Source organism: Neurospora tetraspora, assembly GCF_033439725.1.
Source record: "Neurospora tetraspora strain CBS 560.94 chromosome Unknown B0H65scaffold_9, whole genome shotgun sequence".
In the NCBI taxonomy this organism is placed as follows: domain Eukaryota; kingdom Fungi; phylum Ascomycota; class Sordariomycetes; order Sordariales; family Sordariaceae; genus Neurospora; species Neurospora tetraspora.
In genome coordinates this window covers 1499940-1521792 of record NW_026944391.1, presented here as the reverse complement: position 1 = coordinate 1521792, position 21853 = coordinate 1499940, and the positions used below count along the sequence as shown (strand labels likewise).

At 52.6% G+C, this 21853-nt stretch overlaps 5 protein-coding genes across 5 annotated transcripts; 2 read left to right on the top strand and 3 right to left on the bottom strand.

The window, feature by feature from the left end:
• Positions 1–3447: 3447 nt before the first annotated feature.
• On the bottom strand, positions 3448–5397 carry B0H65DRAFT_503511 (concanavalin A-like lectin/glucanase domain-containing protein). Its single transcript, XM_062827878.1, has 2 exons — positions 4486–5397; positions 3448–4420 (listed from the first exon to the last, which is right to left on the bottom strand). The coding sequence occupies exons 1-2, from the start codon at positions 4956–4958 to the stop codon at positions 3484–3486; spliced, it is 1410 nt and encodes a 469-aa protein (XP_062677224.1). The 5' UTR covers positions 4959–5397; the 3' UTR covers positions 3448–3483.
• A 4628-nt stretch (positions 5398–10025) lies between these two features.
• On the bottom strand, positions 10026–13878 carry B0H65DRAFT_340714 (P-loop containing nucleoside triphosphate hydrolase protein). Its single transcript, XM_062823640.1, has 2 exons — positions 10863–13878; positions 10026–10808 (listed from the first exon to the last, which is right to left on the bottom strand). Exons 1-2 carry the CDS (start codon positions 13445–13447, stop codon positions 10055–10057), a joined length of 3339 nt encoding a protein of 1112 aa, XP_062677223.1. The 5' UTR covers positions 13448–13878; the 3' UTR covers positions 10026–10054.
• A 493-nt stretch (positions 13879–14371) lies between these two features.
• B0H65DRAFT_480728 (uncharacterized protein) lies at positions 14372–15428 on the top strand. Its single transcript, XM_062827598.1, has one exon. It carries the CDS (start codon positions 14511–14513, stop codon positions 15096–15098), a length of 588 nt encoding a protein of 195 aa, XP_062677222.1. The 5' UTR covers positions 14372–14510; the 3' UTR covers positions 15099–15428.
• A 3172-nt stretch (positions 15429–18600) lies between these two features.
• On the bottom strand, positions 18601–19655 carry B0H65DRAFT_436076 (uncharacterized protein; the record flags this gene model as incomplete). Its single annotated transcript, XM_062825221.1, has 2 exons — positions 18601–19160; positions 19226–19655. 2 exons carry the CDS (start codon positions 19653–19655, stop codon positions 18601–18603), a joined length of 990 nt encoding a protein of 329 aa, XP_062677221.1.
• Positions 19656–21037: 1382 nt separating this feature from the next.
• B0H65DRAFT_446729 (uncharacterized protein) lies at positions 21038–21587 on the top strand (the record flags this gene model as incomplete). Its single annotated transcript, XM_062825814.1, has 2 exons — positions 21038–21503; positions 21574–21587. 2 exons carry the CDS (start codon positions 21038–21040, stop codon positions 21585–21587), a joined length of 480 nt encoding a protein of 159 aa, XP_062677220.1.
• Between the last annotated feature and the right edge of the window lie 266 nt (positions 21588–21853).

Sequence of the window (21853 nt, the reverse complement as noted above, 5' to 3'; positions counted from 1 at the left end):
TGTGCGACGGTACATGGCCAGGAGGTACCTATGTGGCCCATGTTACCAGTGACCACACTTGCCCTTGTCTGCCCTACACCTGTCGATACGGCAGACATTCATGGATCCGTAGCTCAAGTACACTAAGATCCAGAACCACCAAATAAGACGTTCAGATGTGTGACTGTGCTTGTGGCGTTCGTGGCAGAGACAGACAGAGCCACATCTCTGTCTGATTGAAAACATCCGTGGGCTATCGGATGGGGCAAAGAGGTAGCCGCTTGAGATAAGAAGCAAGTGATGCCAATGTCATGGTACATGTGTTCCGTTTCTTGTTGGAGGTAACGGAGTCCCAAGGGAACTGTGACGAGGGTAGAGGTAGTCCACCGTTCTGGAGGAAGACAGGGGAGGTGTCTGGGATAGTAGTCAGTGACAAGGCAGAAACACGGAATCGATAAAATGATGGTCATCATTACCATCTTGGGACATCTGGCAGTGTAGGGTTCACAGCGTGGCCTTGACCAGACCAGCCTCATTGATAGGTAGAAATGTCCACTGTGTAGCAATGGCGGCTATTGGCTCAATCTTTGGCTGGGGGCTGAGCTTGTTTTTTTTTTTTTCATCTTTTCCTCTTTTTCACGTGTTGGGGATTGAGGCCATTTTCCCTCTGCTTCCGCTTGAGGTCCGTGTTGTTCGGCAGCAAGGCTCATGGACTCGCTGGGAGTTGCTGATGAAGTGACGTTGCCAAAGAGAAGTGAAAAGTGGAGGAAGAAGAGGAGGGGTGGAAATTTCAGATGGAGACTCAAAGGAACGGCCCGGTCGCTCCTACTCCACTGTTGGTCTATCTCACCCCACCTGCTACACTTGGCTTGGCTTGGCTTGGCGTTCAGGTACGGGCGGGGAGGGGGTCCAGAAATTCCTTTCTATTTCTGTTTCAATTCTTTTCTTTTCTTCAGGCGCTGGCTCTATACGCAGCATCTCATCACTGATCGTCAATGCGACCGCCATGTTGTCGCAAAATATCATTCACCGCAAATCTTCTGCAACGTCAATCAACGTCAATATCGCAAAGAAGCAATTTCGTTGTGATAAATTCGCATTTTCTACGGTTTCAGTTCCATTCACACAGTGTCCCTCGCATCGAGCTAACATTTCTTGGCACGTCACTATCGAACAATGGAAGCAGTGAGTTGAATCTCGCAGTAGTCAGGACAGGGTGAAAGATAAGCTGCCTGAATTTGGCTTTTCCCTCGACAACCTCCTCAATATACTCTATCACTTCCTCCCACGAGCTGGCAAGATAAGGCACTGACAGCGCTTCAGGAAAAAATAGCCTTGTACGACCCCTGTTCTGGAAGCTCTTCGGGTAAGGCATGTTGTCTGACTCTTGTGAAGCCATCTAGGTCCGAGATCCGGGCCTCTTCCGAGGCAGAGCTCTGGATGGATAGGTGATAAGGCTCTCACAGCAGCCGCGATGAGCTGTCATCTTAACCAAGATATCGTATCCAGATGCAGTCCGAGCTTCTTCACTGCCATAAGCAAGCACACGGCACTACGGCAGTGAAAAGTCTGACAGTTCACGGCAATTTGGAGCCGCTTGTCAGCATCATCGTCATCACTCGCTGCCAACTGGGTGGGTTGTCTGCCTACCCCTGGAGATAAACTTTGATCCCTCGCGATAATTGGAGGCTAGTCCTCATACAGAACCCTCTGTCTTACTGGCTGAATTTAACCCTCCAAACTGACACATCCCGCGCGCCGTCGACAACAAGTTTTTTAGCGTGTTGGTCAGATCAACAGGGGAACATTCTAATGCGAGGTCTCAAAACGGCCCGAGCTTGACCCCACCATCTTTCCCATCCTCAACACCTTATACGCCAAAACATGAGTGTTGAAACGTTCCATTCCCATCACCAACATCTCGAAATCAAGGAACGACATCAGATCGTAAAGCCTCAATATCCCTTCAATATCCCTTCATCAACTATCGTTGGTTACGAGCATTGCCAACGCACCAGCCACCTACCCTTGCCCGCCCTTTTATACCCATTTTATACATTATCGCCAGGCACATAACTTGGCATTCGAAGCCACTTTGAGCCGCTCTATCCAGAGATTTTGGATTTGACTGGACAATTGCTCTCAGGTTTGCTATTTTTGGCACTCTGTGAGGCCCATGTTTTTTCTCGTATTCATCGCATCGGTCGTGCATGTCATCGGCGATATGACTGGTTGACATTGCAACGGAAGATACCGGGGGCTGTTGCGAGCCGTAACGGTTGGTAACACAGAGTTGTGACGAGGAAAGTTTGCGATAATCCTTCGCAGACGGACCGTAGAAGGTGCCCGAAGTCTGTCTCCCGATCCCGCAAGTCCCCGGATGTGTTTCCGGTACGGAACCCACAAGACCGGGAGTGCCGAGTCAAAAACCGGGCGGCCCCGGTGTTGAAATCGCCGGTACGCCGTAGCTCTATCTGGGTTGGGGTTTATCCACCGAATATGGACGGGATATGTGATCACGACACCATCTCTCCATCACCATGAGCCTCTTGTGTGGTTACACCTCAAATGTTAACCTCCAAATCATATCATCACGCAAGAAATCAGAACTGACTGACGAAAACAGAAGGAAAGCTTCTCATTGAAGACTGCCAAACATGCAAGCTCCTGGCCTTTTACACATGGTCAAACACCACCAAGGTACAGTCAAAACCACCCCCGGATATCGATATCGAGGAGACAAGCAAACCTCGACCCATATCGCGATTCAATAACAAACCGAAAAAAAGACGGGAGCTCCTAACCTTGAGGTTATGTCCTTCTGCCCCTCCATCGCCGGGGTTCAAGTTAATACTGGACAACCCCGCCCCTACCACTAACAAAAGCTAGTGGATCAAACCCACTGAAACTTAGCGGATCACAAGGGCATCCACAGCGGGAGATCATCCCGTCGCGGGGCTCTTTTCTCTGATCATCACCCCACTGCAACCATCTCCACCTAATTCGGCTTCAACCTTTCAATTTCTTCGACTCCAAAACTCCAACTCAACGTTTTCTACTTATCTTCCACGGTTGCCGATTTCCTAGTACAAGTTTCTCAGGCAGCAGACGGGACTGCCAATAGCACAGCGAACCACACAGAAACCTACCTCTACGAAATGATCCACTATCAAAAACACAGCTTGTCTTCCCAACGTCTCCTCATGTAATCATCAAAAGCCTATTCTATTTCACCCCGACATCAGCCCTAGCATACATTGTATTTCTAACACGAGACCATATTATCTTTTCCTTCTACTAACCCTAGACTTATAACAATTAGGTCCAACACTAAATTGCCACCACAAGGTATCTATCTATCTTCCTTCCACTACTCACCACAACCAGGGCAACTCCCATTGCATCGATCCCTTCATATTTGTTCATGCTCCGATCCCATCGATGTCCCTGCCACCCTCACCCTCACCCAAAAACAAACAAAAAAAAAAAAAAAAAAAAAAAAAACTAAAGATCCTCATTCTCACCCCCATCACACTGCTGCCACATCATCACCTTCTCCACCTCCATCTGCGGCTTCTTCCACGTGGGGAACCACTGATCCTTGGCCTGCCAAAAGTCCTTTTTGGCATTCGGACTCGCATCAAACCACGGCTTGCCATTAACCTGGTCCTCGAACCAGCCGTTCGTCCCTCCCACCGCCACATTAAGAATCAGATAAAACTTTTGATCAAACGGCGTGTTTAAGCGTCCAGTCTGTCCCCACGGATCAACGGTGCGCGTGCCGTTTTCGACCTGCGGGAAATTGCCCCGCTGCCAGAGCGGCTGTTTGTTGAAGTTCACGTAGAGCACCTGCAGCAGGCGCGAGTCGACATACGTAAAAAGGTACTTCTCTGACCATTCGAGCCCGAAGGTGTGGTATTTGTTGGCGAAGGTGGTGTGCAATGCCTGGCGCTTGACGTTGGTCCGCCAGAAGGCGTCGGACAGGGAGGAAGGGCCCCAGTGCAGCGTCGAGGAGATGATGTCGTTGCCGCCCTGCGGGTACGTGTAGTTGTTTCCGCGCGACTCGGCCAGGTCGATCTCGCCCGATTGCGGCCACTCGCCGTACGTGTTGTTGACGGGCATCATCCAGATGGCGGGCCAGAGCCAGTCTCCCTCCGGCAAGCGGGCGGTGACTTCGACGCGGCCGTATTTGATGGAGGCTCCCAGGCGGGTGTTGAGGCGGGCGGAGAGGACGGGCGGGACGATGGAGGAGTTGCCGGCGGTGGTGTTGGTGGCTGCTACGCAGTTCTGGAAAGAGGTGGATGTGCAGTCGCCCGAGGCGAGGAGGTCGATTTTGGAGTCGGAGAGGAGGAGCTTGTCGTCTTGGAGGGTGGCTTTGATGACTAGTTTTCCGTCTTCGACGTAGGCGTTGTCTTTGGTGGTTTGTTGGAACTCGCCGTTGCTGTTTACCGTTGATGTTAGCTAGGTTCCTAGTAGAATAATGAGGGAGGGAAAGGAGAGACATACCCAAAACCACCCAACTGCACCTCATGCTGCCACACACTGTCCCTGATCCCCTGACTCCAATCTTCATCCAGTACCAAACAGTACTTGTGCTTCACCACGGACCTGATCCCATCCCAGATGAGGAACCCCGAGATAGCCAGGCCGACAAAGATGCCGATTAGGGGGATGATAGTCACCCACTTCTCCTTGGGGTCCTTCTTCTCTGCCCATGGCTTTTCTACCTCGCCCTTGCGTACTCGGCGAGAGTGGAAGTATCGTTGGCCACCGGGAAGAACCTCGTGGTAAGCTGCTACACCACCAGAGTGCGAGGATGTGTCGAAGCTCGATGGCGGACGGGTGGGTATGGGACTAGCAAAGGGGTTCTCGTTGGTGCCTTCGTTGGAGCGTTGGGAGGCGCGGGACTCGACGCCGGAGTCGAAGTTGTGACGGCCGCTTGCGCGAGGGTCAAGCTCGTCGCGGTGGTCGTTGTCCATGGTGGTGTGTAGTCTATGGACTGATGCTGATGTCTATACAGAAGGAAAGCAACAATATGTCCAAGAAGAGATAACAGATGACAGAGCGTCTGTGTCTTTCGGAACTTGGGAACAAGACTGCGAGACCAGGGAGGTCTTGTAACAAGAAGCTGAACTTGTTGACTAAGTTGGACTCGCCGTCTTGCTATCAGACCGTATCAATGGCTCTGATAAGGCTGATCAGATAGACATTGACGTGTGGCCAGAGCGATGCCAGAAAGAAGCAAAACAAAGGTCGGGAGAAGGGGCCCAGGCCCTATGGTGTCCATATTGGGACATGGCGACCCTTCAGCTCTTGACTGTTCATTCGGGATGTTTTCGGGAAAGGTGTGACAGATAGGCTGGGCGAGGGCGGATGGACTCGGTGGCCGTCGAAGTTCTTGGGTATGGTGGTGGGAAGGACTCCGTTTGGTGTTGCAGAGACATGTGTTAATGTTTCGAAGTCAAAACGGACCAAGGGGGTATAGAGAAGGAATGGCCCGTACAGTGGTACTTGGGGCCCATGTACCTGACGGTCTGATAGGGGTAAGGGCACCAGCTTAGCGCCCATTAGTGGGTCTGGGTGGAGTAAGCCGGGAAAATGTGCCCCGCTTGAAGGGGGTTTGTGAATTTCCGACAGCCAACCCTTGAAAGCTTTGTTTGTTCTCCAAGACTCCAAGACTCCAGCATCACAATCCTTCAACTCTCCAACAACACTGCCAGATGTGACGCCCAACGCCGACCTCGTGTTTTTACACACCCGAGTCACCACCGCATTGCCTATGTTTTGCTTCTTCCCTAAGCCCAGTAATGCTCTTAAAGGCAGACGAGCAGCCGCCTGGTCCTGAATAGAGCATGATTTGCGTCAATCTTGGCCCACAATTCCCAGCTTCAGCCGCCTGCGACAATCCTGCGACAAGCACTCTTATCCCGAAAACATGACCAATCTTCAGTCCATGGCCGGTACCAAAGTCGAAAACCGGATAACCACACGAACTGAGGAACACCTGCGGGCCACGATTTAACCCCTCCAAGTGCCAACACACGCACACCCAAGAAGCACCTAACCAGCTTTTACTCCCTGGCTCCAAGGAGGCAGGGCAACTCTACCCCTCCGTTGTACAATACTGTAGTGTACTGAAACCGTCTCGAAAACTGCCCGCCGTCGTGGTACGTTAGTTGTACCGTCCCACCGTCCATTGAAAACTTCCCCCCTGTGCTTGTGTGGTGGTGCTGATGGTCTCGCTAACCAGGGACCCCCTCCAGCGATACCACTATCCTCTGCAGTGATGTGTTCTTTGCAGACACGAGGCAAGGATACTTACTATACGAGACACCGCCAATCCTTTCCAAGATTCTGCAAACATGCCAAGGGATTGACAGGCGCGGGAAACAAGAGAGCAAACCGTCTTGACCAGACGACAGCCCATACACGAATATCCAGTGTTGTTTACAAATGCCCATTCCGTATAGCTGAAGATCAACAACCACCACCTCCATTTTGGTGACGCCGTGGCTGTTGTGTAGCTCAGGGAAATCTTCCTTGTGCCTGGGATCCCGAAGGAGGAACGGGTTGGACCGTAATGGCGTCGGTCAAGAGGGTGTCGAGAACCATCATCCCCATTGGGTTAGCATTGCGAAACAACTACAAGGGTGTGAGAGAATCTCCTACCCACGCAAATCCCTTCCTTATCTCTGGAGCCGCGCGCAAAAAGAAAGGTTGCGACTTTAGCGCGGCCGCCACGGCGTGTGAAGAGAGCGCCATCTGTCATCAATCACTCGGCCACGACAATGCTTTATCGCTTGCGGCTGACTGCGACAGCTCCGACCTCCTGTCATATCAACACCAAGAATCTGCTGGTGTTGATCATGATAATGTGGCCAACAGAAGGGGTCGGGCACACACGTGGAACCAGTTAGGGCTCTTGTGGGATGGGAGCTTGATAACGATTACCAAGTCCCGTATCGTACAAAATACGGCAAGGCTGTTCGACTTGACCCGATTTCTTGGTTCAGGGGCATGTTGATAGCCAGTTGTTGGTTGTATGGGTTTCTATTTCCATGCTTTGGTCGGCCGTGTTACCGAACAACCTGCACCCTACAAGGCGACAAGTGCTCCTTGTATACAACTTGCTGACCTGCCCATGAAGATGACTCGCTCGTAGGTTTTCTTGTACTCCCCTCCGCAATTTTCATGCTGTTCAAAGCTGAGGGAACTCCCGCTGGTATCGCAAGCCGTCGACGCCATAAACGCCTTGAATCTCCGATACGAAGTCTTGGGTAACACAACTGCTTCGTTGTTCATTATGCCAAGTTTATCTTTCTTACTTCGATATCTTCCTGTAATAACGGACGATTAGTTCCGCCGCTCAAACTTCGCTGTGCAGAACACGTGGGATAGCGTTCCATTGCTTCCAACTTGCCTCCGTCCTAACCATTCTCATCGGTTCAGCTTTCCTCTCACCAATGGTTGGGTTTTATGCACAAGAGCACAACGATTCCACAGGATCAATGCAAGTTTATGCACTGACATCTCTACATTTGCTCTGGGCATTCTGCATCACTAGCCCCCTTTGAGGGTTGGAGGCCAGCCAATAATCAAGATCCGTGAGAACGCCTCATCCGCTTGGATGATCCGATTCTTGGCGCTGCATGGTACACAATGTCACCCTCCAAATTCTCGGAGTTGACCTTTGAGGCATGTGAACTTTTGGTTTGGTATCTCCAGCTGAGACAGCTGCTAGCTAAATAGGTCAAGGTTTCCAGACCGGCCGAAGATGCTAGTGGCAATTGGGTATGGTGAGCTTTTAGCATGAAGCTGAAAGGCTTCTTTTGACAGCTGTTACAATGCAAAGAAAGACAGCGAAGGTGAAGAACCATATCTTCGGTTCTGACCGAGAGCATGTCTCAGGATACTGAACCCCCACGCTTTGGCCATATCGCCCAATCGCATCGGTCCATCTTGGGTTGTCGTGTAAGTAACAACTCCCAACATCCCAAGCCACAATCACAACCACTGTTGTCATCGGCGCTGTTTCCGTACCAACATCATCAAGGGTGATACCAAAGAGATCAACAACCGCCACACCACCAACACCAACAACACATGGATGAACAACCCAACACAAGCCAAAACACCACAAGTTCCAGAACCACCCGCCTTCATCCGCCCAACCGCCCTACCGTCCATGGTAAGTTCAGCAACCGGTCAAGATCGATTTCTGGTACAGAGAGATGCGGTGTGCCAATATCGACCACGTCAATCGATACCGGCTTCTCGATAGACCGGAACTACTGTCACCTCGACATCCCGTTGACGCTTTCCAGTTTCAGCGGGCAGCAAAGTAGGATGGTCAAGGTAACATTTCAGCTCTGGTCCTTATCAGTCATCGAGGGCTCACAGCCGATAGTACCTTAGTGCGTCAAAGCATGGCCACTGGCTCACTCGATAAGTTTTCAGCAGGTAGGTCGTCCAGAGTCTAGAACTCTAGACGCATGCAATGTGAAAGCTAGTCTAGATCTGAGATGTAACGCGAGTCTCGACTCTCGACTCTCGGATACACGCCAATGGAAAGTCGTTGCATTGGTCGAGTTATGAGTTGTAACTCTTAGTGTTGAACGCATGGAAGTCTGGTTCTGATGATGCCAGTCAGTTAGGTTGGATAAAGCTTGAGCTGGATGCATTCAAGGGTCCAGAACCCCATATCGTCACACTACCGTGCTAAAATCAAATGTTTAAACATCTTCAAGAAACTCTGTGGGTAAGACTAGACTACTTCCTAGAACGGAGTTAAAACGAGAGCTTAGTCTTGACCGGGGATTTTATCCATCAGAAAGTTGCATCTTTCAAGATAAGTACGTCGTGCTAAACCTCCAACTCTTGAAGCTACTTTAGCTTGAAGCTCGACTGAGGGGGCGGGGTCAAGGCTTTCAATGGTCTAGATCACCGTACCTTATCATGACGTTTACTATGCCATATGCAACGTCGGTGGAGCTGGAGCCTTCAAAGGACGTTTCGACGTGGCCGATAAAAGCGATGCTACCTATGTCGTAGCTACAGTCCGGATACAATACCTACACTGGAAGCATGTCCGTGGACTGACTGCAAGGAGAAACGCTCTCATTTTCGAGGGCCTCATGGGGTGAAAGAAAGTGCAACGTTTCCATCTTATTACTCCGCGGAAGGAAGAAAGGTCTAGGTCTGGTCCCTCGCAACACTCGTAGTTCGCTACCTACCCATCATGGACCACACAAGATTGAATGTAAGTACGAAATCTTTAGGATCGATGAAAGAGAGAAGATCTAGACCATAAGAAAAAGAAATTGTGCTCATCACGGTGCGTAATGACTGAGTGTCCATTGTCAGATTAGCATGCAGGCATGGAAGTGTCAGATTGCGACCTGGACATTGGATGGTTGTGCTACAAGACAGAGACTGTGAATCCATAAAGAGGACTCCATGAGATTGGAAATTGGTTGTGCGGATAGACTAGGGAAGAATGAAAAGAGAAGAGCGAGGTACATGGGATCTGATCAAGATTTTGATTAAAGCTCGGAATGCCAAGATTTGGTGATAGCTTCATCTTCTTGGACCATGTTCGAGCTGTGCAATCTATAAAGGTCCTCGTCAGGGCTAAAGACGCCTCAGACCCAATGCGCCAAGGGGGAGACCGGCGTTTCAAGCCCTGACGAGTAACGAGTTTGTCACTTCGGCAAACCGTGACAATAGCTGTTCAATACAGGCAACCACACGCAGAGGGTAAAGGTCAAAGTTCCATCATCTCCGTCTTCATTCCAAAACATCTATAAACAAATGCCGTCTAAACTTTTAAGGAAAAATCCCAAGCAGAAACGCAAGCAAAAAAAAAAACGCCTTCTAGTCTATCCCCCCTTGATCTCCCTATTCGAGTCCGAAATTCCATCCAGCCCCACTGAGAAAGGCCAATCTAAACCATCTCTTTTGTCTTCCCACTCTCTTTTCCTTCGCATGTCTTCTCTACACATCCTTGGATATCGCTAAACTGCAACGCAAGATCACCATCCATGCTAGGTATGCAAAACTCCTCCTTGGCAAGCACCTAATCCTCATCCTCATCATCCGTATCCTTGGGATGCGGCGTTCCCTTGGGGCTGTTCAACCACTCAATATGCCTCAACCTCCTCCTGGCCTCGCGGTCCTTGAGGTCCTTCTTGGTCAGCTTCTTCTTCTTCTTAGCCTTGAACGTCATGCTTTCGCCTGTGACTCCGAGGCCACCGTTATCCTCGGCACCGGAGTTGACGGCAGTGCTAGGCTCGCTCTGGCCCATGGGGGTGTTCAAGCCGCTGGGGACGGCAGAGGCAGGCTGGCTGTCCTCGAAGCGGTCGAGGGCAGCGGCGTTCTGGCCCTTGTGGGTGACGCGGCCGTCGACGACGTTCCATGTCTCGGAGGCGAGAGCGCCGACGAACTCTTCGTTATGGGAAATCATAACCACACCACCCTTGAAGTCGCGGATGGCGACGGCGAGACCACCGAGGGAGTCACGATCCAAGAAGTTAGTAGGCTCGTCAAGAACCAACATGTGAGGGTTGTTCCACATGGCACCGGCGATGACGACCTTGACCTTCTGGCCACCGGACAGAGAGCCGATCTCGTTGTGGTTGGCAATCTCGGGGTCGAGGCCGAGATCCTCGAAGTGCTTGGAGATGACGGCGGGCTGGAGCTCGCGGTAACCGAGACCTTCGCGCGAGGACTCGTGGTCGTCGAATTCCTGGATGAGCTTCTGGAAGCCGAGCTCGAGGAGGGTCTCGCGAGAGATCATGGTGTTGTGCTTGGGGATGAAGCCGCGCCATTTGCTGTTGCTTGTTAGCTGCTGATCATTGGTAGACGGAGATAACGGGGGAACTTACATCTCATACTGGAAGGTCTTCTTGTACTTCTGACGACCGACCAGGGCCTCAATCTGCCTCTTGCCCTTGCCATCACCGATTTCGACAAACTTATCCATCTGCTCCTTATCGGCTTCCGTCAACTGGCGCGTCTGCTTCATGTGGACTTCACGGTCATCACCGTGCTGGTAACGCCACTGGAGGTACTGGTTGGGGGTCTTCTCGAGATGCATCTCAACGTGCTCAAGAGCGTGCTGCTTGATGTAACCGATACGGAGGTTGGGGTGCTTCTCAACCTTACCAGCGGTAGGAATAACCTCGCCAGTGAGCAACTTGATAAGGGTGGACTTGCCAGCACCGTTGGGGCCGATAATGGCCACGCGGGAGGAGAGGGTAAGCTGGCAAGTGACACCGCTGAGCGAAGGCTTGGGAGCGTTGGGGTAGGTGAAGGAGACATCCGTCATACGGATGATGGCACGGGTCTGCGACTTGACGCCGGACAAGATACCCGGAGGAGGGAACTTGAACTGGACATTGGAGGCAGAGAGGGTGTAGTAGGCCTTGGCCTCGGGGCGGACGTTGACGAATGCAGCGAGGTTGCCCTTGTAGTGGCCAAGCTTCTTGTTGGGCTCATAGTGGTAGATGTCGGTGGTGACGTTGTCGAGGAAACCGGAGTCGTGAGAAACAATCAGGGAGGTGATGTCAGTGTGCGACTTGAGGTACTCCTCCAGCCACTTGATGTTGGCAACATCAAGATGGTTAGTAGGTTCGTCGAGCAACAGGACATCGGCCTTCTGAAGCATGGCACGGGCCAAGGCGAGCTTCATCTTCCAACCACCGGAGAGCGAGCCGACCTTTTGCGACTGACGACCCTCGGGGCCAGATGTGAAACCGAACTCCTCAAGAACGGCGGAAATGCGCTCACGACCCTCCGAGGCAATGGTAGGATCCTTGACCATGAAGTCGAGAATGCTGATATCGGCATCCTCACCCTGGTTGTGCTCAACGTAGCAGGTACGGAGAACATCCTGGGAAGGGAAACCCTCGAGCTTGCCGGAAGCAATGGCCTTCATGAGGGTAGACTTTCCGGCACCGTTGCGACCGCAGAGACCGTAACGGTGACCCTTGAGGAGGCGGAGGTTGGTGTGCTGGAGCAAAAGCATACCACCGTAGGCAAGGGAGAAGTCGGCATTGACAATCTCAATCTCGCCGTCATCCTCCTTCTCAGGAACACCATACTTGATGGCATCCTCGTCAACGTAGTGCTTCTGAACGGCCTCGCCGACAGCGACGGGGTCAGCGACGAGGAAGTTGAGGTAAGGGCCGGTTCTGGCGGCGATGCGGTTGCAGTGACGGTGGTTGACATCCTCGGCGACCATCTCGCCAACGTACTTGCGGACAGCCTGATAGACGACGGGGTCACCAATAACGCCACCGGCCTTCTGGACCTCAGCGTCCAAGACCTTGCCAACGTCCTCAGCGTGTGTGCGCTCGATGACCTTGTCCTGGTCGCTACCCATGGCCTTGTCCATCACAGCAAGAGCGCGAGTGGCGATCTCACGGACCTCAGGAAGAGAAGCGCGGTCGACAACACTCTTGATACCAGGCTGGAGCTTGGGAAGGAAGGTACGGGCCTCGATGGGGTCGTGGACGAGCTTGGTCAAGTTCTCGGTAATGACGACAGTCTGGCGGAGGACTTCTTGGGGAGTGCCGGGGTTGCTAAGAGAGCGCTCCAAGAAGGGAGTAAGCAGGGCGAGGACAGGGGCGGTGACGATGGCGACGAAGGTGGTCATGGAAAGGGCGTGAATGGCCTTGTGGACGGTCGCAGTCGAAGGGTGCTGCATGGTGTCGATAAGAAGAGGAATGCGAGGACCGACATCGTCGTTGGAGAGCAGGGTGGTAAGAGCGTTCATAGTCTTGACAGCCTGCTTGGCGACCTCGTTCTTCATGTCAAGCATACCACCCTCGACAATGGGGATCAAGCGGGCGAGCTTGGTGCCCATAGCCTCGCGGAGAACATCCTGCTCAGCAGCCTCCTCCTTGGTGGTACCAATTGTGATTTGAGCCTTGTTGGAGATCTTCTCGATGAGCTGGTAGGCACCAATGGTTCCCTGCCACTTGCCGGTGGGCTTCTCCAGGTACGCAATGAGGGCAGGGAGAAGACCAACGACGAGAGCCTCGGGGCTCAGGTTGTTGTAGAGAGCATCGAGACCGTATTGGGCAGCCTCGCGGACGACGGCACCCTTATCGGCAAGGGCGTCGAGAGCGCATGCGACAAGGCCGGCTTCAGAAGATGTGAGGAGGGTCTCGCTGGCGGGCTGACGAGGAGGGAACTTCTCGAAGAGGGCACCGAGGAGGTTCTGGGCGCCTTCGCGCTTGAGACCGCTCTTCTTGTCGGCGGCGGCCTTCTTGAGGTCGGTGAGGACACCGTAGAGTTCGAGGCCACGGTAGCCGTAGGACTGGAGGAGGACTTCGCAGAGACCGTAGGCGGCGTCGATGGAGGCTTGCGACGTCTTTGCGGTGAAGACAGTGTCGAGGATAGAGGACACATCGGCCTGGCTGACGGGCGGCGCGGCGCCATCAGCAACCATGATAGGGACTGTCATTTTTTTGTTGGGTTTTCTGGTATTTGAAGAGGGGAGATTGGGAATGTCTGGTTAGAAAAGAAACGGTCTCTGATAGGGACCTGGGCCGAGAAATGCCCGTGGCGACACAAGGCGGAAGGGAGAAAGGGAGCCTTGGTGATGCTGTCGCAAACGCAGACAGATGGATGGCGGGTGTTTTGGAGGTGAAGCAAGAGAAGAAGAGGAAAAGGGAAGGAAAAAAGCAAAGGCTCTGCACAATGCAATGTCTGCCTCTGCTTGCTGGAGTCGGAGTGCAGTGGACTGGAACGAGAAAGGGAAGGCGGTGGCGGGTCCCTGGCTGGCGGTGGACTCTGGGGCACGGGCAGCCCGCCCGCGCTGTCGGTGTCTTTTTTGGTGGAGGAACCCCTCTAAACAACTGACAGCGAAACAAAAGAGCCCCACCAAAATTCTTTTTTTCTCCCCTTGACTTTGTCTTTTGTCATGGGTCAGCCGGATCTTATCAGTGGCTTATCAGCTTATCGCTGCTTACCGGCTTCAATGATTGGTCGATATGGTCCCCCGTGCTTACATACGTGGATCCCATTCGGTCAGCCAAGACTTTTTCTTTCAGGGTCTTGCCTGCGCCCCCTGTCGGTCCTAGCGGGCATCTTGTCGGGCATGTGCTGGCAGTGTCAGTGCGCCCTCCAGCTGTCAGGGCTGCCGGCATCAAAACCATCAAGGTCCTCGAAATGAGAAACCCGACAGCATCAACTCCTCGACGGTCTGGAAATCGCCGGAAAATTTTGGAGATGTCAAGAGGGTTCATTGCGGTCGTGTACGTATCCGTCAGTATACTTGACATAGTTCAATGCAATTAGGCCTGTGTGCTTTCTGACAGTCCTCGAGTGTCTGACATGAGTTTTCGCAACGGTCCGGCTTTCCTGTCCTGACATGCCCCATTGGATTTTGTAGTCTTGATAAGTATATCTCTAGTCTTCGGCTCAGAAAGCCAGCGCCACAATCTGATATGATTGACGATTTCATCATCCAGTTCCCTAGCAGGTACCAGTAGGTGCGGTGAGTGGAACGGCCAAGAGAAAGTGAAATGTCATCGTTACCTCCATCATCTGGAAGTATCTACCCGTCCTCCACCTTTCACCTCCTGCTCCTTCCCTGCCTCAAACAACCTAACACACCAACAAACCCGCCCCTTCCCAAACAAACGCAAACAGTCCTTCATAAGCCTACCCTTTGCTGCCACATCCCAACAAGAACCCCCAAAAAATACCCTACTGGTGTATCGGTTAACATGGCGGATTCTCAAACTCATTCCACACAGAGTGCAAGTCTTCCGCAGCGCAGGGTTCAACTCCCTGGTAGGGTAATCTTTTTTCTCTGTTTTCTTTTGGGTATTTCTTTTCCAGCATATGGTCTCACTTCCAAATCTACCAACGACTGCCAAATGTCGAGTGCTCCTGTATTTGACCGATTTTTCTATGGTGGCCAAGTTACCACTTTGGTACTAACGAATCTGACCTACCGACCTATACCGACGCCATCGGAGACTGCGTTCCAGACCCGAATTACATACCTTACCTTCATGCAGCCCTACAAGGCTGAGTCTCACTGTCTTAGTCTCACTGTCCCACCGGCGGTCGGCACCGAGGGACTGGGGAACGGGAGCGGGATGTGAAAGTGTGAACGGCGCAGTCCCCCCACTAGTCCTTTTACGATACCGACGGAAGCTTGAGTGACGCCGCTGCGTTCGAGGCCATCCCGGTAGAGGTAGATTGGGACTCGGACCGAAAAGTGTCAGCCACCCCGGGGTTGTCCAGTAGGGCTGTAGTGCTGTAGGGGGGCGGTTAGTAGGCACCATAGGCAAGAACCTCTCACCGCTTCCGTATTCTACTGTGTAGAGGTGATAAGCGCGGGTGGTTACACAGAGTTTGGAGACCTCTTTGGCGGCGGGTTAGTCATTGTTAAGATTTGGCACGTTACATTAATACATGGGAATTGTGCGGTCAACAACAATCAGTTTGTCTAAAGGTACCTGTAGGTAGGTAGATGTTGGGGGCGATCAGTTCGTTCAGAGCCTCAATGTCTCCCAATGAGCACCGAGCCTGTATAACACAAAACCTACCTTACCTATAACAATGTTGCACCGCGTTTACCTCTGTCCTCTACTCATCTCACGTATCACAAACGAACAATTTACCGCGTTCCAAGCCACCAATTCCGCCAATTCCGCTACCATCCAATGGGATTCTGAACTGTAAGAACTTTGCAGACAACTAAGCCTTGTGAAGTTATTGCATTGTATTTCGTACCATGACCACTTGTATCCTCCTCCCGTAAAACGTCAAGATTCAGTACCTACTCATTACCCCCAAACTTTCGTAGCCGCTAAGCCTCCGAGTTACCAAGTACTTTCTTTGAGAAGCACCCACTTTGCACCGGAAGACTTTCTCTTCTCTAAACAGATGCAAGTCTAACGTAGCCTTTTGCCTTATGCCTGTAGCTGTAGTCCGTATTTTACGCTGCCCTCTTTTGTTGCAGTAACTGCACTATGTGAAACTAGTCTACAAATGTCAGTCTACATGTGTGTATAGCGGGAGAAGAGCATAGGCACATACCGCCCATTGATGGCTTATTTTCTCGGAGTAGGCGGGGGGCTCGGCACATTAGGTCTCGGAGCGAGAGGTCCTGGTCTGGGCGTCGGTCCGGGGGTAGGCGGTCGGGGAGGGTTGGGGAGGGTGGTGAAGAGAACAGGAACTGAACGAGGTAACTCGGCAGAGAAGCATGATGAGGAGGAGAAATAGCTGTCTTCGTCGGTGGGGGTCAGTCCGACAGGGACTTGGGAGAAGGAGGGAAAGGTGAAGATGGCGATGTCGGTGGATATCATCTTCACTTCTATTGAGAGTAAAAGTGGCGGCAGTGAGCGAGAGCGAAATATTTGCGGGACGAGAGTAGAAGTAGTCCAAGTGCTTGGGGTTAATCGCGTCTCGAATGAGCAAAAACTAGGAGGAACTGGTCACAGTTGAGGGTATCTACAGTGTAAAAAGACCAGTCTCAGGCGATGAGGCATCATCTCTTTTATACTTGGACGTAAAATATCAATTTGGGACGAGAACAACCGCGTTGTAGCCATGGTGTCAAGTCCGGCGGTGAACTCATAACGATGAACGCTCTTGCGCAAAACTAAGCTTCTCTCGCAGCCCCCAACAACGCGTGAGTCCGCAGGGCCCCAAGGCACCAACAAGAGCACTGCCATCGAGGGAAAAGAAGTTGCCGTAGGTGGACCTTTCGTTCGGTGGGTCTGTGAACCACTGTAGCAAGATGAAGACGAGTTCCATAAAATGACTCCTCGGTCGTTGCTGGGTCGTCGTCGCCAACGACAGGTAACATGGTCTCACTCCTGACTCTTCAGGCCACGAGACCAGGTGTCATTCCATCATGCTCGCGAAGCCGCGTTGACAGACCAGGGAGGGCATGCTCCCTCGTTCCCGAGCATGGTAGTGGGCACCCACGGCAGGAACCGTGTCGGGTAGTCCGGTAGGTGTGTCTCTTGGTGGGTACATTCGAGAGCCTGAGCTGTGCTTGTTGGGGGTTTGTGGGTGGGCCGAAGCGATGGATCCGACGGAGAGAATAGGTACAAAGTCCATACGGGAGACACAGCAATGTCGTAGATGATCTGAGCCTCGGTCCTAGATTGAGTTTGTGGCGCGATTAGGGCGGTGAGAACTCTTGCCTACCGGGTGCTGCCTTGGGGTTTCGCACATCCAGTTCTTGTCATGTGCTCTACTGTTTGCAGAAAGAACGTGGGAGAGAGTAAGAGAATTTTTGGGGGGTAGGCACATGGAAAGAGAGATGACATTCTGACATTGCAGAGAGTAAACACGAGCAAAAGAATCCAGCCGAACCATGATGAATCACCTGTATTAGTGACTTTGTTGCCACGCACACTTGTGCCTGAGTTAGGATGTGTTTGGACCCGTTGACGTGGTGGTGTACTTGAAGGGCCTGTTGAGCGCCTTTGAGAATGATCTCGGACCAGTACCAAGCTATTGGAACTGGCAACGCCGACCCGACTCGGCGGTACCGTACTGTCCAGGAGCCTCCAAGTGCCGGCTCGGTTTCCTGGTCGCATTGTGGCGCAATCGCTTGTATCCGAGACAGAGAAACTGGCATGTTTCCCCGGATACGCGCGGCACATGATGGATGGCGCAGCCTCGGGCCCACGTGTAGGGCTGACCGAATGTGTTCCCAAATATTTCAAGATTGAGAAATGCATGGTTCGCTTGGTCATCTGTGGGTTTACTGGTAATCGGGCCTGTTTCGTGGTTGTTATAGGGGTCCGACCATCAGGTAAATAGCTTTGTAATCGCGGATGATGAGGCTCTGAGATGTGATCTTCATGATGCAGATCATCAAGAGTAGGTAGAAAGAGTCATCTCGAATTCCAGGCAATGGGGTTGACGTTGCGTATTCTAGCGAGGGAACACGAATCGCCAGGGTATCCAACGACTGTCCGGATCTCGGTTAGCAGATGTCATTGGTCAGGTGTTGATGACATGCATCCAACGACAACGGGAAAAAACGGGTTTGGGAATGTACTGGCGGTATAGGCTTCCAACATGGTACACGAAGTACGAGATGGAACATCAGGTTGGTTCGAATGGAAACAAATATTACCCATGCTTGGTGAGACCGGATGTAGCTAGGCAAGACGGAAAGGAGGATAGGGCAGACGAAAATGGATACACGATCCGAAGATAGCTTATGAGAGAAATCTTCCACATACCATCAAGGATTGAAACGGACGCCGACGAGCAACGATGTTGGAATCTCGGATGATATCTTATTCTTCGTATTCATGTCTCTCTGGGACCAACGTCAACAATCGTCGGCAACTATCTTGGGATTCGGATCGGATCGCGAGATGTTCGTCAGGCGTCCTGTACAAACGATGTAAGCTAACACGAAACCCCCTTTTCCCTGTTATTGGTACAATACTCCCTCCAAAAGGGAATGACACTCACACCGGACCTGTTGTTGTCCAATTTTATCTCCTCCACTTTTCCCTACCTCGCCCAACGCCTAATGCTCCAATTAACCGATTACCCTCTACCTTGACCCATGGATCGCGAGGATTCTCCCTCAGGCTGGTCCACCTAACCCCTGCGCGAGGGATGCACCTAACGTCTGTCCCAATCACGACTGCGGCTGCGGCTCCTGCTCCTGCGATCGTAGCTGTCGTAACTAGCGCGGCTAGGACTCCTACGTCCTCTGCCGTCCACGTCGTTTCTTCCACCTCTACCACCGCCTCCTCGGCTACCCTTTCCGCCTCTCGGGCTAGGAGAGCGTGAGCGGGAAGACCAAGAGCGTGACCTGGACCGATACCTCCTGTTTCCTCCAGACGCCGCCACAGGCGAGCGCGAGCGGGATCGTGACCGCGACACCGACCGAGGTCGATAGGTATCGGAGCGATGTGCGTGACGTCCACCACCACGGGGTCCGGGAGATCTGTTACGGCCGCCGCGGCCTCCTCCTCTGGGTCCCGGCGGGGGTTGGCGGGGATCGTAGTTGGCCCCCCTGCGAGCGGTAGGTGGGGAAGGAGAGAATTTGCGGCGGGGGAGGACAATGGAGACGTTGATAACGGTGCCGTCAAGCTGGGCTTCGTGCATGTGGGCGATGGCGGCTTCGGCGTCGGCTTCGTGAACGTAGAGGATGTAGGCTGTGCCACGGTTTGTGCGGGCTGGACGTAGTACCGAGTTAGCAGTTGCCACAGTGAAGGGTCAGAAGAGGCATAAGGGAGCTTACATGTCCTGTTAAGAGGCAGATCCAAATCCTCAATCTCTCCAAACTGGCCAAAGATCTCGCGGAGGTGGTTCTCGTTGATGTTCTTGGTCAGGCGCTCGACGACAATCTTGGTGCTCCTGACCGGCTGTACTGGGCTCGGGCTACGGGTTGGGCTTCTGGATCTCGAGCGACTGTCTCCTCCACGGCTGTAGCTCCTAGCGCGAGCGGGTGGCGGGCTCAGGCTACGACGACCACCACCGTTCCTGCGGGGCGGCGAGCGACCTCGTTCACGGTCGAGGGAAGCGTCTCTGTCTCTGAGGGCGGGCGAGGGTTCGCGCGAGTAGTCGCGGGCGGAGCGAGGTGTGGGAGAACGGTTGCGGCGAGGAGATCCAGACCGGGAGCGGTCGTCGTCGTAGCGGTCGGCCGACCGAGACCTCGAGCGGGAGGCCATGGTTGGTGGTGATGATGTGGTGGTGATGATGTGGTGGTGATGTGGTGGTGATGTAGTTGCTGCTGTGGAAAGATGTGGTTGTGCGCGAATCGCTATAGTAACTCTGGTTGTAAGAATGCTGTAGAATGGACTGTAGCTATAGTACGCGATCGTAATTCGGAGAGTCTGCTGTCGCGAGCTGTGTGGTGGGGATGAAGAATGGTGATGTTTGATGTTTGGTGAAGGATATTTGCCAATTGCTTTTTTTTGTTCAGTTCTTTCCACTGAAACCAATTGCTGCAAAAGTCCCGACGCGCCTCTTGCTTCAGTGGAGCTCCAAAACCGCGGCGAGCATGCACAGACCTCTTTTGCTCTTTCGTCCCTTGGTGGGGCTCATAAAGCAAATGCTGTCTCACGTGATCCCCCGCATTGTCTTCACCAGCTCCTTTCTGTTTCCACTCTGCTTCTTAGCGCCTACGTGATGATCCACTGTGGTTTCTCTTGGCAACCTTATTTCCATGTTTTTGTTTTCGAGAATGTTTTGAAGCTTCCAAGACATCATCGCGAAATCCAGGAAGGGATCAGCGCAACGTTTTTATGCATGACAACCATCCAGGCGTATTCGTATCCCAGCAATCGACGGTTATGCGATTCATTTGATTATCACCAGCAACGATTCATCGTCACCATGAGGCCCTTGGAGTGGTCTCAATGTCCTCTGGACTTGACGATGGACATCACCTCAATTCAACGATCCAAAAACGCAGTGAAGCCAAGCCGACCGGGCCACAGTTGACCTCACCATGGCGGCACATACTTGGACGTTTGCCGTGGGTGAAAACAAGGAAACTTGGCACGAAGCTTGTTCGAGAAAAGCATTCCACGCCGACACCTCAACCACTCACCTTTCTTAGTGTCCGACGATGATGGCATTTTCCGCGATCGTGGTCTAGGCCCGAAACCCTGCATCAGCCATGGACTATTTGTTTTTCTGGGTCCTGTCTTCAAGCTTCAGGGTCCTGTTGGGCCGTTGCACCCCCGCCGCCATCGTCATTTCTGGGCCTCCTCATTGGAGCGCGTTTGCTTCAGGCCATTCAAAGGGTCCTGTCACCCTCCTTCACCAACCGGATTTGACGTCATGTTGTTGATCGCCGCCAACGACGTCGTCAACCATCATCATCAAACATGTTCAAAAGCAGGTTTCATCGGGTGCACAAACGATCATGGCTGTCTTCGTGGAGGAATAGAAATACCATCTCAAGTGCTGCTTCTCTATTTTCAACAACTTCATCTCCATCGATAACCACCAAGCAACTCATACAAGCCAAAGCAGCCCCTGAACATCCTTCTCCCTCAACAACAACAACAAAAACAAACAACGACACACAACAACAACCATCAACATGCCTCTCTTCTCCCGCCACGCCGAGCCCGAGCCCGCCCCGGCCCCCGTCCACCACGAACCCGCTCCCAAGCGCCACTCCCTCTTCGGCGGTTCCTCTCGCCACCGCTCCCCCTCCCCCGGTTCCCCCACCTACTCCTCCGCCTCGGACCGCAACCGCTCCACCAGCCGAGAGTCCGGACATGGAACTCAGCGCAAGGGCAGCCTGTTGTCTCGCACCTTCGGCAACGGCACCTCGACCAGCCACGACGTCGATCCGTCCATCGTGCAGGCACGCGAGCGCGTCATGATGGCGGAGGCTGCTGAACGCGACGCGGATCGAGCGCTGATGGCGGCCAGGGAGAATGTGAGGCAGGCTAGGGAGCATATTAGGGCTCTGGAGCTCGAAGCCCAGGAGGAGGCGAGGAGGGCCAAGATTAAGCAGTATCATGCTAAGGAGGTTAGCAAGAGGGGGAAGCAGTTGGGACGTGAGTACTCCTTTTCTGTTCTTGGGGTGGGATGATTGTGGACGTGATGCTAACGGTGATATCATGATAGGTCACGGCATTTAAGCGCTTGCTTCCCACCAATCATCTATTCTACGAAAGATGGCCAACGCATTTTCTTCTTTTAATCTTGTTTTAATACGTTCTCATTTTGGCTTTTGTCAGATTATGATATCCACATGCACACGGAGAAGGAGTTGAGAGTTCATTGTACAAGGTGACATAAAGAGGGAAGTCACCATTAGCACAGCACGAGGATGAAGCATGGAGTTCAGTTGTGTTATTTGGCTTTCCAATCAATCAATGTCAATTTCCCTTTTCGCTGTCCAAAT

Coding starts and splice junctions, on each gene's coding strand:
- B0H65DRAFT_503511 (XM_062827878.1), bottom strand. CDS start 4,958: ATGGACAACGACCACCGCGACGAGCTTGACCCTCGCGCAAGCGGCCGT. Junction 4,421..4,485: donor GTGCAGTTGGGTGGTTTTGG/GTATGTCTCTCC, acceptor AACGGTAAACAG/CAACGGCGAGTTCCAACAAA.
- B0H65DRAFT_340714 (XM_062823640.1), bottom strand. CDS start 13,447: ATGACAGTCCCTATCATGGTTGCTGATGGCGCCGCGCCGCCCGTCAGC. Junction 10,809..10,862: donor AAGACCTTCCAGTATGAGAT/GTAAGTTCCCCC, acceptor AACAAGCAACAG/CAAATGGCGCGGCTTCATCC.
- B0H65DRAFT_480728 (XM_062827598.1), top strand. CDS start 14,511: ATGTCATCGTTACCTCCATCATCTGGAAGTATCTACCCGTCCTCCACC.